Here is a 19,129-nt window from a genome sequence, read left to right as displayed (position 1 = left end):
CTTGTATTATTACAAACATCACACCTGAAATGTAGCTGCTTACACAGATGCTCTAAGCTGGTCTAATAAGATTTATATATATTTGTATTTCTGAATATTGCGTGGACTGTTCCTATTTGGTCACGCGGTCTAAATGTCAGTGCTACATATTTTCCAGAACTTGGTAAAATGGCACAAGTTAAAGCAGCATAATACTCAATTATTTTTTTAAACTTGTTGCAAATTTTAATCATCATGGAATTCTCTTAATATATTTACTCATTATAATCCATATCAACAAAACAGGGGACCATAAGGGATGAGAATGAAACCAAAGAACTGCATACAAGTTTCTCCATGGACAGGTATTCACAATATAAATGGATATGAATTGTTATATAAAGCACAAGACTGACTTATCTCAGTTAAAACAGCCAACTTTGAGTTTGAATTTTAATGGGCATTTAGTGGAGGGAGTCTAGAAAACAAGCAAATTTGATATTACCAAAACCACAATATGATACCAAGCTGATGCTACAGTTCACACTGAGAAAGGTTACAGCAAGAATACAAGATGCTGTCAAGCTTGAAGATGGGCAGATAAATGACAATGGATGATTGCAAGATTATACATCATGTTAGAAGGATTAAGGAGAACTTAATCGTCATAATAGACTTGATAGTCTATTACTAATAATTAATATTGAAAATCCTTAGACAATGAGGTTTTACATGGGATAGATGAACAAAGGGATGAGATAAATAGACACACAAATATAGCAAGCAGGTTAACACAGTCATGAACAAATGTAAATGTAGCAAGCTCATTTCTAAGGAACATAGTTAAAAGCAAAGAAGTCATGAGGAGCAGACTGGGAAAGTGGGTTGAGACCATAATCAGATCAGGACTGATCTAACTGATTGGCACAGCAGGTTCAAGGGCTTGACCAAACCCAGCTCCCCAGACCCACATTCGATGTGTGTAGGTCAGACCATATCTGGAGTTACGTGCAATGCTGCTCTTCACATTTCAAAATGGATAAAGTGCCACTAGAGAAAGTTAGAAAAAAAATTACAAGAAGGTGAATAGGTAAGGTCTTTTCCCAGGAATGGAGAATCCAAAACCAGATGACACAGGGTTAAGGTGAGAGGGGAAATATTTAGAAGGGTTCTAAAGGGCTAGAGGATGGTACAATTATAACATGTAAAGGCACCTGGATGGGTTCATGAATAGGAAGGGTTTAGAGGGATATAGGCCCTATGCTGGCAAGTGGGACTAGATTGGGTTGGGATATCTGGTCAGCATGGACGGGTTGGACTGAAGGGTCCATTTCCATGCTGTACATCTCTACGACTGTGACTCGATAACAACAGGATTGAGAAGTTTGACCAATTACAAAAGACTGAACAATAGAAGGAGAAAAATGTGCGCTTATGTCGATCTTTAAAGTTATTTCATTTCCATTTCCACTCATGAGAAAGACCTGAACTCAAGATCATAGATCCAAGACAACCTCGCCTAAATCCAACGAGGAATTCGAAGAAAAAAAAACTTCAGAGTAAGGGGAACGCAAGATATATGGAACAGCATCAACAAGAGGAAACTGGAGAAGCTCCCGAAAGCGGAAGGAACATGGGATACTGACAGCAAGATCAAATTGGCCAAGAGGGTAATTAGTACAACAACAGGCAGACAGCAGTTTCAATTGGATGACCTGTTTCTGAGTTGTACATAATACAGGATTAAAACTTTCTGTTGTGGCATTGGCAACTGTTATGGACAAACTTAGGTAAGGAATAGGAGAGCCGCTCAGGTCTACCTATGTGTTAAAGCATGGCATTAAACATCTGGGTGCAGCTCCCTTAGGGGCGAGTGTATAATTACAATGTTATAAAGCTAATTTCCATGATCGAATGTACCTTTATTCATTTATAATGCAGTGTTTATCATGCACAGATTGCTTGGTGGCTTGACCTCAGAACATTTAATCATCTTTCCTGAAAATGATCCCAACAAAAGCCAGGCCAAACTGAATTCAAATAAGTTAAAATTCAGAGAGATGTACAGACTACTAGAAGTACACAGAATCATTAAAATATGATGTCAGTTACTTCTCTATATATGCATCATAACTGACAATTGAGCTCCTACAGATTAATCAAATCTGGACAGTAGTTTCTGGATCTCAAGACAATGCCTCCATGTTCTTAACTTGTAAGAACAAATTACACACAAGTAAAATAATAAATAATAAGCATATAGTGATTTGTGTCATATCCAGCCACCTGGACACATGCTTGAGTTTTAGATTGTCTAATTTAGCTATTGGTGGTGCCATTTCAATGCACCTTTGCAGGTAAAGGAGACAGTGCAGACTCCAGGAGGAGCTGAGGTTTATTAAACATTATCTGTAAGTAATTAGAAGTTTTATTATTAACAGCATATTCTAGTTTATAGGCTTAGAATATCTAGAGTCAAGGATTGTTTTTTAAGTATAAAAGGAAATAGCAGGACCTACATTACAGTTCATTGAGGCAGACAATGCTTGCTACCAGATAAAAATTACATCAAAGATAGAAACCTTCATCTTGGGTCTACATTAACACACATTTTTGAAACATTGCAAACTCAATGGAAGCTCTTTAGTTGTTCCCTAGGTTGCACATTTAATAAGTGTACTGGCCTTCAGCAGATTTCCTTACTTCAAGATTATTAGGATATAAACTTACTGATTGCATGAGAAAATGTTGCATATTTTTCAAACAAAAATCTGCTTCACAATGCTTGTGACAATAACCCACCAAATAATACAGCCAATGAACCTTTATTGTTGTCAGAAACAATGTTAGTGTTTATAAATTGCCAACTTCAAATCACAGATCCAGTTCTGTCGCTTTCTGAAAATGTATTCCCTCAAAATACATCATGCAATGAATTGGAAAATAATAAAAACCTGTCTTGAGCAGGACCTTAATCTTTAGTTTTGTTGCTTTGCTATTGGACATGAGTGTTAATTGGATCCAGATCCATCTAGGTTTATAGTTCCATGCCCATTATATATCTACCTGAACCCAGTGAAACAATGATAGTACAAAAAAATTCCAAAATCAAAAAAGCTTCAGAGTGCATGTACGGTGACAAAACAGACTTCCTGAAATATCATCGTCAGTTATAAACATAAATCTCAAGGCAAACTTCTATTCCATGGGGTCTTATCAGTCATGACTATACTATTTATATAAAAAAAACAGCTGAAGGGGAAGAACAGTGACAACATCAAAAATTTAAACTCAAGACACGGTAAGGCTTCTGTCATGTATTCTGCAAAGCTGCAGTCCAGTCAAGTGGTAGCTAAAACACTACCTGGAATTTATCACCACTTTAGCAGCAGTAAACAATACAAGTTTTGATTTAGTGCTAAAACTAGTGTAATACAAAATTGGCAGCACAAAATGTTGGTTCAAAAATAATGGGGGAAGGCACGTCGGTCAAATTTAGAGATGGTGTCCGCAGTCCGCAGAGATGCGCATGGGGGGGCATCAAGTGCTAATTGTTATTTCTGAATTAAAAACGTATCAGCCAAGGATTTGAATGATAACTTGTATATCACCAACATTTTGGTCAAGTAAATTCTTCTCAGTGTCCCCATGATGTAAATACTGACAACCAAATGTGTAACATTGCTTGATGTCTCTTTCGGTCTGCGTAGCCCATTTAATGTAGATGTGCGTTGAGGTCATATTTTTCACAGAATTTATCAGTGAAGGGAATACAAGTCAGGTATTCACACCATTCACAAGTTATCGGGTAGACATAGAACAGAACTACCAGCCCTGCAAAAAGTCCGACAAAGGTGATAAGGAAGATCATAATCTGGCATCGCTTGCGGTACAAGTCAAATCTCCCGAAGCTGATGTATGGGAGGAATGCAAAGGACAGGAAGAACCCACTGACGAAGCCGGAGATATGAGCAAAATTGTCGATCCATGGGAGCAGGCCAAAGGCAAACAGGAAGAGGACGAGGGCCACCAATTTCATAAAAGCCCTCCAAGGCCTGGCTAGAATCTGCCAACTCTGAAAGAGCTCCACAAAGAGACAGGCGAGAATTCCAAACTGAGAGCCTGCCGGTCCCACCTTAAAAAGACAGAGAAATAGAAGATAATTAATTTGCTATTCCGCAGAATGTGAATCTTTCTAAACCAGTAACACAGTTTGCGCCCTCAGTACAAATGCTGCCTCACCATTGGGGATGCCATGCTACATTTACCTAGTTGCTAATGCACCATTTATTAGCCCCTTATCAAATAGAGACAAAGAGTTCGGGTAAAAATACATTTAAAACTAAAGCAGATTTTAATGTAGATATAAGCTACCATTATTTTCTATAAATGAATAAATGCAATTGACAGTGATGTTTGTTCATAGGATGTGGCTATTAATGGCTAGGTTAGCATTTCTTGCCCATCCCCTTGAAGATGGTGAGCTACCATCTGCAGTTCCTGGGACATAAGGTCAGCCAGTGCTGAAAAGAAAAGAAAGGACATTACAGGCTTTTAACTGAGTGATAAATGAGGAGCAGTGATGCCATTTCAAGTCAGGATGGACGTGATGGTGTTCCCAAACATCTGCTGCCCTTGCCCTTCTGAAGATGAAGGTCAAGCGTTGGGAAGATCTGTCGCACTGGCTCACCTTTGCGCACTGAAGTTGCTACACTGACAACTAATTACTATCTCACACTCTGATTACATTAGATTATTTACAGTGTGGAAATAAGCCCTTCGGCCCAACAAGTCCACACTGACCCTCCGAAGACCAAACCATTCCCGTACATTTACCCTTTCACCTAACACTACGGGCAATTTAGCATGGCCAATTCACCTAACTTGCACATCTTTGGACTGTGGGAGGAAACCAGAGCACCTGGAGGAAACCCACGCAGACACAGGGAGAATGTGCAAATTCCACACAGAAAATTGCCCGGGTGGGGGTGGGTGTGTGTGTGAACCCAGGTCCCTGGCGCTGTGAGACAGCAGTGCTAACCACTGTGTCACCGTGCTGCCCCGTTTCTTAGTTAAGAGCAAGTAATTCAAACATAGTTTACAATTTGCTCTTATTTTGGTCTTCAACTGTCCCCTCGTGCAGCATCAATAAAACATGTCGGGGATTTTGTTTGAGATCTTAACTTCCTTCCCTCACTCATTTATGTGAAGGCTACATTCTTGAGGAATTCTGTCTTTTCTCCTTTTTCTGTTGCTGACGAACCTGCTGAGCCCCATTCTCACCAGAGGGCGGCTCCTGCTGAAATGAATACAACTGAAGGAAGGTGATACAAAAGCTACGGCTGGTAACATGGTTTTCAATGTTGTATATAACTGTGATCAAGTGGACAAAGTCCCAGCTATATAATACAAGTAACTTAATCCACTCTTTTTGCAACAGGCTGAGAATAATGGGTCTTCTACTTCACCTTAGCGCACTCACTTCATGCACATTACTTGAGGATGTTAATAGATAGATCAGGCTGAACAACACTAATTTCTAAACCTATTTGACTCCTAACCTGTTGGGCAGAACTACTGTGTGGGCAACAAAAAGTTAACAGCAGGATATTTTATCTTCATCTTGTAGATTTGATGCTCATCGCTCTTAGTGAAATTCTCTGAAATTGTCCTTGATGCTAATGTTGTCTCTCTTGCTGGTGATGTAGTTAATATTTCACCACTTTGTTGGTGATGTTGAGATTATCTCGCTACTTTGTGATGTTCTGGGATATTTTATACTTTACCAGCTCAGGCACAAGTTGAACATAGAATAATGAATCAGAGTCTATCTCATTTGCTTCCCAGCTTCGGTCTCAATGTATAACTTTGGAGTCTCAGCTCCACCATGATTGGATTCTGTCTCAGTAGATACTTAGATATCTACTTTTTGAACAGCCCAGGCAGAAACATGCCATGCCAGTTGTAACCCTTCCCTCCTCATATCAGTGTATTAGAGAGCTGTAGTCTTGGTTCCACCTGGTCACCTGGGAGTAGGGTCTTGTATAACAGAGTTGCTAGACACTTTCTTCCATTTAAGTACCCTGCAGGTGGTTCACTACCTATGTCAAGAGGTGTGGATCAGAGAGACAATAAGACAAAGTTCGGTCTTGTTTTGCCTCCCAGCACTTCAGGACGGTTCTATCAACCATCTGGTCACTTCTTTCTGTAAACCAATGTCCCCCGAGGTAAAGTGGTGACAAGGTGATTATGTCAAATATATAAAAAGAATTGCAGGTGCTGGAAATCTGAAACAAAAACAGAAACTGTAGAAACTCAATATATCGGTGCTGCATTTAAGGGATAAGAAACAGAGTAAACATCAAGTTCAGTCAAGTCAGAACTTGATGCTGAGATGATTAGGATAGTTGACAAATGTTTCAGATGAAAGGGCAATATTTTAGCAACAGTTGTAACCGAGATATCATTCTTGATAGTGTGTGAAGAAACGATCTCCGACAGCATCGTTTCCTCTTTCTACTGGGGTATTTATATTTCTGGCACAAACTGCAAATAGACACCTTTTGTTTGAAGTCTTTCTATAAATCTAAACTGTACAGAATTGATCTGGTTCTGGGCTAACACTTCTCCAATTTCGACATTTAAAAGCCATTTCAGTAAGTACTTGAATAGGACAGGTTTTAAGGGGCCAGGAGCAAGCAGGTGGGACTAGTTAGTTTGGGATTATGTTTGGCATGGACTGGTTGTACGGTGGGGTCTGTTTCCATGCCCTATGACTCTAAGAGTTTCACCTGTGTACTATGGCTTTGAATTTGTTGGAATTTCTTGACTATGACTATGATCGTCAGTAGTCAACATCATCTTCAGTCAGTACTCATATGTTTGCCAAGTTCTGACAGGTCAGACATGAAATAACCACAAAGACCCGATCAAGTCCAGGAAGCGCTTCAATTCTTTGGAGTTTGCCGAAAACCAGGGACACAGGTTAAGGATAACGGGCTTCTTTTTTCGAGGAAGACAAAGAACATTTTTTTTTCTCCTCTCAGAGGGTCATCAGTATTTGGAATGCTTTTCCCTGGACAGCAAAGGAGATGGGATTGTTGAATATTTTTAAGGTAGAGGAGAAAGTGAGGTCTGCAGATGCTGGAGATCTGAACTGAAAATGTGTTGCTGGAAAAGCGCAGCAGGTCAGGCAGCATCTAAGGAGCAGGAGATTCGATGTTTCGGGCATAAGCCTTTCTTCAGGTATCGGAGGATGCTGCCTGACATTTTCAGATATTTTTAAGGTAGAGTCAACACACACAAAAGCTGTTAGGAGTACACAGAAAAATGGCTACAATCAGATCAGCCACGTTGTAAGTCAATGGTGGATCAGGCTTAAGGGCCAAATAGGAGAAAGTGAGGACTGCAGATGCTGGAGATCTGAACTGAAAATGTGTTGCTGGAAAAGAGCAGCAGGTCAGGCAGCATCTAAGCAGCAGGAGAATCGACATTTCGGGCATGAGCACTTCTTCAGGAATTAAGGGCCCCCCAATTAAGGGCCAAATAGCCTGTTTCTACAGTAATTCTGGCGTTTGTATTTCTCAAAAATGGCTGCAATTGTTTTCAGGGCTCCCCTTGACTCGGTCACGTGACCACCAATATGAAGGACTGTTGTTCTGTCACCTTCACAGTACAATTATCTTCATTTCATTTGATAGCGGCTTGGTATTGTGGGATATAGGTAAAGTAATGTTACTTCTGAAATTATAATTGCTGATACAAAGTAAATGAAGTCACACAAGTGTGTAATTGTTTCAGCCAAGAGCTGAGTCAACAAGAATGGAAACTATGTGGAGGAAATGCATAATTTTTTTGTATTAGCTAAAAATGTATGCAAGAAAGAAACGGGACTGCAAAACAATGGTAGAAATACAGGCACTAGGTAAGATGCTGTGAGGGGCAGCACAGATGGAGGGAGTAGATAATGGTAAGCAAAGGATGGGCCTAACAATGACCTACAGCAGGATGAGGTCAAATGGCCTTGAGAGGCCAAAAATAAGCATATTGTCACAGACAAGGCCGGATAAGGCAAGAGATAAACAGGATTAATGGGTACCGGTCTTAGGGAAGTGGAGGATGTAAACAGGGGAGGAGCAATGAAATTTTAAAAATGTATAGTAACCAAATTATATAAATATCGAATATTCGTTGAATTCGGTGTGTTTTGTCCCTGCCTTGTGGACATCACACCCACTTGCAAGTGTGAAATAAATGACACTACTGATTCAGATCTTGTCTCGGACTGAAATTATTGACGTGAGTGAGCTTTGTTTCTCACAGTACAGTGCACAGCCAGTGTCTTGTAGGCTCGTTCCGTTATGTGTCTGAATTTTTCAGGTTTATGACTGCAAAGAAAAATCAGCCCTCAAGAACCTCAACACCAAAATGTAAAACACAACAGGCTGGAAATCTTATTGAGAGTTTGAGATATTAGTGCAAATTAACACTAATGGCCTAGTGGCCATTAAAAATGGGAGTTTAGAGTGATAAAATGTACTTAAACTTTGCAGCTACAGGGGGAGGAAACGTCTATTCCATTAACGTAGGTTAGATTGTTTCAGATTTAAAGGATCCTTAATTCACAGGTGACCCACAGTCCCTGAGGGATGGTTGTTTACCAGTTTTGAAAGAGGCAGTTCAAAATGTAAACATTACAGTAATGGCTCATTATGTTGCTGCCTATTAAAGGGAAAAATAAAATCACCCCCCCTCCCCAATTATTACCAGCGATGACTGAACGATTATGGATATTTTCTGGCCAACAAAACCTTTTGTGTTGAGTGTAAACCAAGTAATGTGAAACATTCAGTAAAACATTAACTGACCTGAGGGCAATCACATTATAGAGTGGCCAATCTAATTGCATTTAACCTCAACGACCTTCAATGCAAACTGGATGTAAGAGACGCACAATCTAACAGTCATTATGAAAATTTTAATGGACTTAATTAGGAAGTGGTATTTGTCAAATTGCAGGGGTATGGTGAAATTGTTCACATTGCTCGCACTTAAACAAAAATGCAGTGCGTTGGCGACATTTATTTCATTAGCACCTGTAATTAGCTCTTGTTCATGAAAGCAACAAAAAATTTAAACCTTTCATGATTCAAAAAGCAATGCCATTCTAATTAAGAGAATTCTGCACAAAATTACAGCTTTTTAATAAAAAACCTATTCCATAATTTCAAAGGAAAATACCAAGTCAAATCAGGCAAAAGTAAGCAGCAAGAGTTTGTGTCAAAGCATTATTTTCTTTTTAAGATGGAGTTTTCAAATAGTTGGAAAGCTACATTTAGTTAGCTCCATCCATCCTCAATCCAGAACCTGACGCTCATTGCTACTTTCATTCTGATCTTTTAAAAAAATGCCAGACTTAACTGGTTCATTTATAATCTACTCCAAGTAGCTGTTGTAGGGTCCTTGTGGCTGCAGCTAATTTGAAGTCTTGCTCGAGGCTTGTAAATTCTGAACTCACATCCCATAGATCAGTACTTAGTCTGAGTCAAGTAAATTGGTTGGATCTACTTTATGAGTTCCTTGGAGTTGTAACAGGTCAGTCATGCCTTCCCTTGACTGTTTCTCTGCAGACAAGAATTGCAGTTCTGTGAGTTGTGTTGTAAGGGACCTGATTTGTACATATGTTACTAACATTTAATTCAGAATTTGGATTCTGAACTAGTGGCAAGTGGGGGTTGGCTTGTGTGTATTAGGGAGTTTAATGGTTAACTTATCTGTACTTCATTTCTTTAAACCCAGTGTGACAGAGGGAGTCCAAGGAGAGCTAATAGGAATGTGTGTCCATTGGGAGAGTTAAACAAGTGGACAAGAAAACACTTGTTTCAGTTAGGGGGATGACGAATTGATATTTTGCTGCTAAAAGAATATCTATATCTTGAAAAGCTTTTGGTTTCAGTTCATGAAAATTCTGGCTGGAGTTGGACATACCAGATCCATAGCAATGAGACAGCATAGAAGGGGGCCATTCAGTCAATCTTGGCCATGCCAACCCAAAAAGAAATATGGTTCTCACAGAGCAAAAGTTCAGTTCAGAAATGTTAAGAACATTATATCTCAGGTGTAAAGATTTAATCTGAAACCTCCAGAACAGAAATGTTTGGTTAGAACCCTGAAGGGTATATTCAAGAGGCAGTGAGAGTACAATGGTGACTCTGCATTCTCCTTTGATATTTATAATTTGGTCTTGTAAAATAGAATTTAATTGATTCAGTGGCTGCAAGCTTAGGCTTTAAAAAGAAATGAGTGATTTCCTTTTACTGACAATATTAAAACGGAAAATTGTTTGCATTAGATTAGAATCCCTACAGTATGGAAACAGGCCCTCTGGCCTAAGAAATCCACCCCGACACTCCAAAGAGTAACCCACCCAGACCCATTCCCCTACATTATATGTACCACGGACTAATGCACTTAACACGATGGGCAATTTAGGACTGCCAATTCACCTGAGCTGCATGTCTTTGGACTGTGGGAGGCAACCGGAGCACCCAGAGGAAACCCACGCAGACACGGGGAGAAATATGCAAGCTCCACACAGACAGTCACCCAGGGCGGGAATCGAACCTGGGTCCCTGGCGCGGTGACCACTGAGCCACCGTGCCACCCTAAAAAAAATCTCAATAAAGGTTTAATTGTCTAGATGTAAAATGGTCCAACAGCTATTTTTAAAAACAGTTTTGCCTCTTACCAAATTATTTATTGAGCGAGAGAAGCTGCACTTTACATTGACACATATATCTGATGATTTACCTACCTCTGCCCGATAGGGCAAGAATATGGCACTAGCCAGATTTCCGGTGATTCCACTCAGAATGTAAATGATAGAAATCCGAAGCCAGCCTGCTAGTTTTTCAAGGTCCCTAAGGATTGTCATTTGGAAGCAGATGGACACTATACAGTGAAGAATCCTGTGAGATAAATAATATAAAGGAAAAAAAAATCAAATTTAAACCTCAGTTTTGGAGGATAGGTTGAAGACATTAATCTTGTCACTGAAAACTGCAATAATTTCATGTTTAATATAGAACAGTTGCATTGCTCCTGTGATTTTACATTAAAGGCACAATATAATACAAGTGACTGTGATATCTTGCCGACACATTTCCTGTTCACATTTGTTACTTGCGGTCTGTAGTGATTGGAATGAGGTGGATCTCATTGTTAACTATCCTAATCAAGGATCTTGTCGTCAAAGAAAATTACAGCATAGGAACTGGCCCTTCGGTCCTCCAAGCCTATGCTAGGTCTTCTATCTAAACATGTTGCCTATTTTCTAAGGATCTGTATCTCTATGCTCCCTGCCCATTCATGTATCTGTCCAGGTACATCTTAAATTATGCTATCATGCCCTACCTCTACCATCTCCACTGGCAATCCATTCCAAACACCCACCACCCTCTGCATAAAGAACTGTCCATTAAACTTTACCCCTCTCACCTTTAACTCGTGACCCCTAGTAATTGAGTCCCTGACTCTGGGAAAAGGCTTCTTGCTATCCACCCTGTCCATACCTCACGATTTGTAGATCTCAATCAGGTCCCCGTAATCTCCATTTTCTAATGAAAATAATCCTAATCTAATCAAGCTTTCTTCATAGCTAATGCCCTCTATACCAGACAACATCCTAGTGAACCTCCTCTGCACCCTCTCCAAAGCAACCACATTCTTTTGGTAATGTAGTGACCAGATCTGTACGCAGTATTCCAAATGTGACTGAACCAAAGTCCTATACAACTGTAACATGGCCTGCCAACTTTTGTATTAAGACCCCATTTGATGAAGGAAAGCATGTCATATGCCTTCATGACCACTCTATTGACACCTTCAGGGAACAATGGATCTGAACACCCAGATCTCTCTGTACATCAATTTCCCCAGGGCTTTTCCATTTACTGTGTAGTTTGCTCTTGAATTGGATCTTCCAAAGTGTATCACCTCACATTTGCCTGGATTGAACTCCATCTGCCATTTCTCTGCCCAAGTCTCCAACCTATCTGTATTCTGCTGTATTCTCTGACAGTCTCCTTCACTACCTGCTACTCTACCAATCTTAGTGTCATCTGCAAACTTGCTAATCAGACCACCTATATCTTCCTTTAATCATTTATGTATGTCATAAACAACAGTGCTCCCAGCACGGATCCCTGTGGAACACCACTGGTACCACTGGTCACAGTTCTCCTTTTTGAGAAACTCCCTTCCACTACTAATCCTACTGCCCAGCCAATTCTCTATCTAGCTAGAACACCCTGGACCCAATGCAACTTCACTTTCTCCATCAGCCTATCATGGGGAACCTTATCAAATGCCTTACTGATGTCCACGTATTTGATATCTACAACCCTTTCCTCATCAATCAACTTTGTCACTTCCTCAAAGAATTCTACTAAGTTGGTAAGACATGACCTTCCCTGCAAAAAGCCATGTTGCCCATTGCTGATAAGCCCATCTTCTTCCAACTGGGAACAGTTCCTATCCATCAGTATCTTCTCCAAGCAGCTTTCCTTCCACTGACATCAGACTTATCGGTCTATAAGTATCTGGATTATCCCTTCTTAAACAAGGGGACAACATTAGCAATTCTGCAGTGTTCTGGGACCTCCCTTGTGTTCAAGGATGCTGCAAAGGTATCTGTTCGAGCCCAGCTATTTCCTCTCTTGCTTGCCTCAGTAACCTGGGATAGATCCCATCTGGACGTGAGGACTTGACCACCTTAATGCCTTTTAGAATACCCAACACTTCCTCTCTCCTTATACTGACTTGATCTAGAGTAATCAAACATCAATCCCTAACCTCAACATCTGTCATGTCCCTCCCCTTGGTGAATACCGATGCAAAGTACTCATTAAGAATCTCACCCTGTTCATAACTTTCCTCCTTTGGCCTTGAGTGGGCCAACCTTTTTCCTAGTTACCCTCTTGCACCTTACATACGAACAAAAGGCTTTGGGATTTTCCTTAACCTGTTTGCTAAAGATATCTCATGACCCCTTTTAGCCCTTTTAATCCCTCATTTCAGATGGGTCCTATTTTCCAGATATTCTTCCAAAGCCTTGTCTGTCTTCAGTTGCCTGGACCTTATGTCTGCTTCCTTTTTCCTCTGAGCCAGTATCACAGTTTCACCTGTCATCCATTGTTCCCTAACCTAGTCATTTCTATTCCTCATTTTCACAGGAACATGTCTCTCCTGAACTCTAATCAACTTCTCTTTAAAAGCCTCCTACATATCGAATGTGCATTTACCTTCAAACAGCTGCTTCCAATCCACATTCCCCAGCTCCTGTCAAATTTTGATATTGTTGGCCTTCCCCCAGTTTAGCACTCCTTCTTTAGGATCACTTATCTTTGTCCATGAGTATTCTATAACTTACAAAAATTGTGATCACTATTAATCCCCAAAGAAATCCCCTATTGAAACTTCAACACCTGGCTGGGCCCATTCCCTAACACCAGGTCCAGTATTGCCCCTTTCCGAGTTGGACTATGCTTGCTCTAGAAAACCTTCCTGGATGCTCCTTAAAAATTCTGCTCCACAGCTGTGGATAAGCAAGTCAGGATGACTTGCAACATCGGAGTGATGCTATCCCCATAATATTACCCTTTACTCCCTGACAAAGTCACAGGCCCAGTTCACATTCAAGTTTATCTATTTTCTTTTTGTTGAATAAAGATTGACTTGCTCCTTTGTGGAGTGCTCCTTTGATTTCTTCAGCACTGGGAAAACAGAACCGAACTGTGATATTATTTCACTCCAGGATACCATGGCCAATTCAGCACACAGTACTCTTTTAACACTGGACTGAACATGCTCTGGAGGAATTTTGAGACAGGACTTACTTACCGGTGCTTTATTCAGAGTGAGAAGATGAATCAGAGATATTTATATTTACATGATTACATACAAGTCAGGCTCAGGAGAGCATGATGAGAGAGGGAAAAAGACTTCGATTTTGATTTTTGTTGTCATGTGTACTCAAGTACAGGAGTACAGTGAAAAGTGTCTAATGTTGCCACCCACAGTGTCACCTTAGGTACAAAGGAAAACCGGATACATAAATCTTAGGTACAAAATACAGACCTTCATAGTATTAAGTAGAAAAATAAATAAAACAGTTAACATTAAGGTCCTCTTTAATATTAATTAGAAAAAGATTTCAACAGCTGGATGGCAAGATTGGGCCAAGTGAGTGTATCTTCAAGTCTGATTGAGGCGTGAAAAAGATGCAGTAGATTTGTCACTTGATAAACATCTCAACTCAATCTTCTAAGGTCAATTGAAGTTGAGTGTCATATAGTATGTGCAATACAGGTGGTTGACTCAGTGTTGCTCATTTTATATCTTTGTAGCCTTTAAGAATCTAAATCCTGTTTCGAGAGGAACTGAACAGAAGTCAAGATGCTCTCCCTCATTTAGAAGCGGCATTGGTGAGAGCACCTTTTTGTTTTGTGTGTTCACAAGACATGCTGGCCAGGGTATCTATTGCCCAACAACACTGCTGTGGGTCTGGAGTCACACCAGGTAAGAATGGCCATCCTGCAGTCTAATGTTAGTTATGAAATGACAGAGGTCACGAAAGAACTTCAGAGAACCATGTGGGTTTGGCTGACAATGGTTTCACGATCATCATTAGACTCTTGATTCCAGATTTAAAACAAAATATATTAAATTCAATTTCTGTCTCTAATACGGTGTCCAGTTTCGGTCTCCTTATTTAAGGTGGATGTAACTCTGTTGGAAGTGGATCAGAGCTGGTTTACTACATTGATGTCTGGAATGAGCAGGTTGCCTTTTGATGAACTTGATTCCACTGGAGTTGAGAGAGTGAAGGGTGACGTTACTGAAGTATACAAAGTTTCGACAGGGAGACTGCGGAAAGGATATTACCTTTGCTGGGTAAGTTCAGAACTAGAAGGCAACGGTTTAAAATTAAGGGCCACTCTTTTAACATGAAGGTGAAGAGAATTTTTTTTTCTCTTGGGACAGTGTGAGACTTTGGAGCTTTGTCTCAGGGAGGTGGTAGAAGTAGCAGCATTGGATATTTTTAAGGCAGAAGTGGATAGATTCTTGTTAGTCAAGGGATCCAAAGGTTATCAGGGATGGATGGCAATTCGGAATTTGAAACACAAATAGATCAGCTATGATAATCTAAAACAAAGCATTGAGGAATATGGATTTGCTGGAAATATAAATTGCTGGAAAAACTCAGGAGGCTCCAGAGCACTGATGATGTCTCCTAGCCAGGGGACGAAACGTTTGCAACAAAAACTTCCAGCTCGGCGAACAGAACCACTACAACAAGCACCCGAGCTACAAATCTTCGCACAAACTTTGATCAGCAGTTTCTGCAGAGAGACAAACAGATTCAATGTTTCAAGTCCAGGGACTCTTCTTCAGGTCCCTTCTTCTGTTCTGTTCTCTAACATTAATTACTTCAATAGTGAAATGTTAATAGTCAGTGAATCAGTAACAAGGAGGCATAAAATTATCAGATGCTTCATGTAACATTACTTTAACCACAGCAATATAATCGTCTACATTATAGTCTGAAGAAAATATAACTTGCGTTGGCGTTAAACGACACTGGGACCTCTGTCATTTCGCAATTAATAACTAACATTAAACTGCAGGAAGGCCGTTCACAGCTATTTCTCTGGCTGTTTACAGAAGCTGGCTACTTTTAAACCCAGAGAAGCTGAATTAACTACTGCAGCATTTTCGAAAACTTTAAAGCACTCATTCCAAGGCACCACACTTCCGAGAGAGTTCTTGAAAGGATAAAACTACCTTTCAATGGGTATGGCACAGAGTATGAGAGCAAGGAGGTAATGTTGGAGTTGTACAGAGTGTTGGTCAGGCTACAGCTAGAGTACTGTGTGCAGTCCTGGTCACCTCACTCCAGGAAGGATGTGATAGCACTGGAGGGGGTACAGAGGAGGACCACCAGGAGGTTGCCTGGGATAGAGACATTGAGTCATAAGGAGACTAGGTAGGTATGGATTGTTTTCTTACGAGCAGAGAAGACCTAGGGAGGACATGAATTGAGGTGTATGAGATAACGAGGGGTATGGACAGGGTGAATAGAGAGCAGCTATTCCCCATTGATGAGGGTCAATCACAAGAGGACATAGTTTTAAGGTGAGGAGCAGGAAATTCAGAGGGGATTTGAGGAAAATACTTTTTCACTCGGAGGATGGTAGGAATCGGGAATGCACTGCCTGGGAAGGTAGCGGTGGCTGGAAAGCTTACAACCTTTAGAAAATTTGGATGAGAACTTCAAATATCAGAACATTCAAGGATACGGGACAAGTGCAGGAAATTGGGATTATTGCACTTTCAATGGGAATTATGTCAGTGCAGACTTGATGGGTCAAAGGACCTTTACTGCACTATGTGAATCTATGATTCCCTCTTACAAGTGCCTTCTCAAAGATATAGCAACATCTTCAGCTGGTCCCAGCTGAATAATATCTTTGCTAAGCTCAACACAATCTCTGTTCTGAAAGGTCACTGAACTCGCGTCATTAACTCTGCTTTCTCTGCACAGATGCTGCCAAATCTGCTGTGTTTCAGATTTCCAGCCTCAGCACTTCTTTGTTTTACAATATTTACTTTGTTCACATTCTGAAGGGGAAATCCAAAGAATTATTTCCATAATATCTACAATAGGGATACTCCCCGGTCTATCTATAATAGTCAGCACCTTGCTAAAACGTCACTTAAGCCTTACAAAATAGCCATGATACAGTCAAGTCACGCAATTACACATCTCCAGCATTGTCACAAGAGACCTGTTAGCATTTTATTAAAAATCACTGCTGAACCCAGTCAGCACTAACTCAAAAGAACCTCAGCACCAAGTGTCAATGATTGGGAACAGGTTACATGGAGAAATTATTCATGGTGTGGTTATAAGAGGTTATTTAGTACTGTTTATTTTTGGAGGGGTTTAATACAGAGATGTAGAGCATCCTGCCTGAACCACTAGAGTATGCAGCTTGTGAGGCCTTGGGGTGTTTTTTTTTAAAAAGCTCGAACAATGGAAGCAGCCTGAATTGCTATGGTGAAACCAGGATCTTTAGTTTAGCTTTCTACTGTTGTTGCTGGGATCTCGAAGAAGTGAAAGTTATTTTCCCCCCCCCTCTCAGTTAGAGCCACAAGCTGGGGGTTCTCTTCCTGCTACCAGGGTTGCATATGAGAGAATCTGTTTTCTGTTGCCAAGAATGTGTTTATGGGATGCAACTACATTGGAACAGTTAATTAGTAATGGTTACTGTATCAATTATTTGGTCATGTTTTTCAATAGGGTTGCTATTCCAAATCCTCCTTTCTTTCGTGGTATGTTAACTATATTGGATGAAGGAAGTGTGCTTTGCTTTAAATCCAGGAGTTTGTTCAATCAAATTGCTTTGGAACACAGCATCTCATATTTACGTCTAAAATAAGAGAAAGCTAGGGTCCAGACTATCCTCTGAAATAGTTTGAGGGGGCTGGTCTGGTCCATATTGTTTGTTATGTTAGGTAAGGTATGTTATGGTGATAAATATTTCGAATCCATGGTTACTTAAGTGGTGGAAACGAGACTTTTCAAAAGTGCACTGAAAATTTCAATAAGTTAGAACAAGGAACAAAGAAACTTCCCAGACCAGCAACCTGTAAGGCTGAGCCAATCCAAATGTACTGTCTAAACCGGTTGGTCAATTCCTAAGCATCTGTATCCCCCTACTCCCCATCTACTCGTGCTTTTATCCAGACTCATCTTAAATGAATCTACCGTACCTGCCTCTACCACCTCTGCTGGCAACACGGTCCAAACGCCCACCACCCTCTGTGTGAAGTACTTGCCGTGTGTATCCCCCTTAAATTTTCCACCTCTCATTCTTAAAAGTTAGGGAGAGAACTTAGACTTTTGATATATTAATTGTCTAAAAGCCACAGTAAATATACTCAGTTCTAATTTAAATTTCTTAGAATTATCTTTGTCCCCATTTGAACCGAGAGTATGGAATATAGAAAAGTGTTCTGTGTTATTAACCTAACTCAGCTCTGTAATTGTCACAATCAGAAAACATTTTACAAATCCATTGCTTAACTAGTCCCATCTTTTGAATGGTTCCAAATATTACAGGAAAGACAGGGTTTATTGCAGTCTCCAAGTTAACAAGGAAAATCAGAATTAATTATATTTATATTAGTTACATTTATATAAATAAAACATGTCTAGTCAGATTTATTAGAGAAAGTGAGGTCAATACATTCTGACAATACACTAGCCATAAGAACAGCAGAGCAAAATGACCACAGAATGCTTAGAGAAATGATTAATGATGCCCAAACCACTAACACATTCTGATGTACTTTAGTTAGATCAGCATTGGACAGTTAAGAAGAAATCCACGGGAGTGTTGATGGATTAAATATTGCTCCTCGATTTAACAAAGAAGTTTATCTTGTAATAAGCTGCACAAGCTGATTTCACCCATGACAGTGTTCAGCCACGTGCAAGGAAGCTGGTGATGAGAAGGAGTTAAACTGAGCGTTTACACAGCGGAGCTTTATAACCAGGCCTTGTGGAAAGGTCATGTGACTTGGCCATAGAAGGATTACATCAGCAGACAGCAACAAGAGGACTTAACGATGATACTGATTAAGGTTCCATTTTTATCCAGACTTATAAACCTTAGGTTTGTGCAGCTGCTTGGCATCACCCTCAAGAATGTTTCCTTTAATTCCTCCCATTTCTCCAAACCCGGATGGGCTTTGCTATGCCAGCCTCTTTGTCAGCTGTATTGAACAGTCCCTCTTCAGTACCTAAATAGGCATTATACCCCAACATTTCCATCGTTACATCAATGACTGCATCGGTGCAGCATCCTGCACCCAGGCTGAACTGGACTTTGCCCACAACTTCCACCCTGCCCTCAAATTCACCTGGTCCATCATGGGACACCTCCCTGCCCTTTCTTGACCTGACCATTTTCATCTCCGATGACAGTCGCCAGACAGACATTTACTCCAAACCCACAGACTCCCATAACGACCTTGACTACAACTCCTCCCATCTAGTATCTTGTAAGAACCGCATTCCATTCTC

At 40.3% G+C, this 19,129-nt stretch overlaps 1 protein-coding gene across 6 annotated transcripts in view; it reads right to left on the bottom strand.

Annotated features, from left to right (window-relative positions):
* Window positions 1-2,788: 2,788 nt before the first annotated feature.
* Window positions 2,789-19,129, bottom strand: part of LOC132825531 (inactive rhomboid protein 1-like) — a 366,299-nt gene continuing 349,958 nt past the window's right edge. For all 6 annotated transcript variants that reach the window (XM_060840891.1, XM_060840892.1, XM_060840894.1 and 3 more), the window contains 2 exons: window positions 10,793-10,946; window positions 2,789-4,114 (listed from right to left, as the gene is read on the bottom strand). In XM_060840891.1, the coding sequence (XP_060696874.1) occupies window positions 3,695-4,114; window positions 10,793-10,946 (574 nt within the window). In that variant the 3' untranslated portion in view covers window positions 2,789-3,694. The remainder of the gene's footprint in view (window positions 4,115-10,792; window positions 10,947-19,129) is intronic.

Source organism: Hemiscyllium ocellatum, chromosome 20 (assembly GCF_020745735.1).
Source record: "Hemiscyllium ocellatum isolate sHemOce1 chromosome 20, sHemOce1.pat.X.cur, whole genome shotgun sequence".
NCBI classification, from domain to species: domain Eukaryota; kingdom Metazoa; phylum Chordata; class Chondrichthyes; order Orectolobiformes; family Hemiscylliidae; genus Hemiscyllium; species Hemiscyllium ocellatum.
Note: the sequence above shows the minus strand (reverse complement) of the source record. Positions and strands in the feature narration are given on the sequence as shown.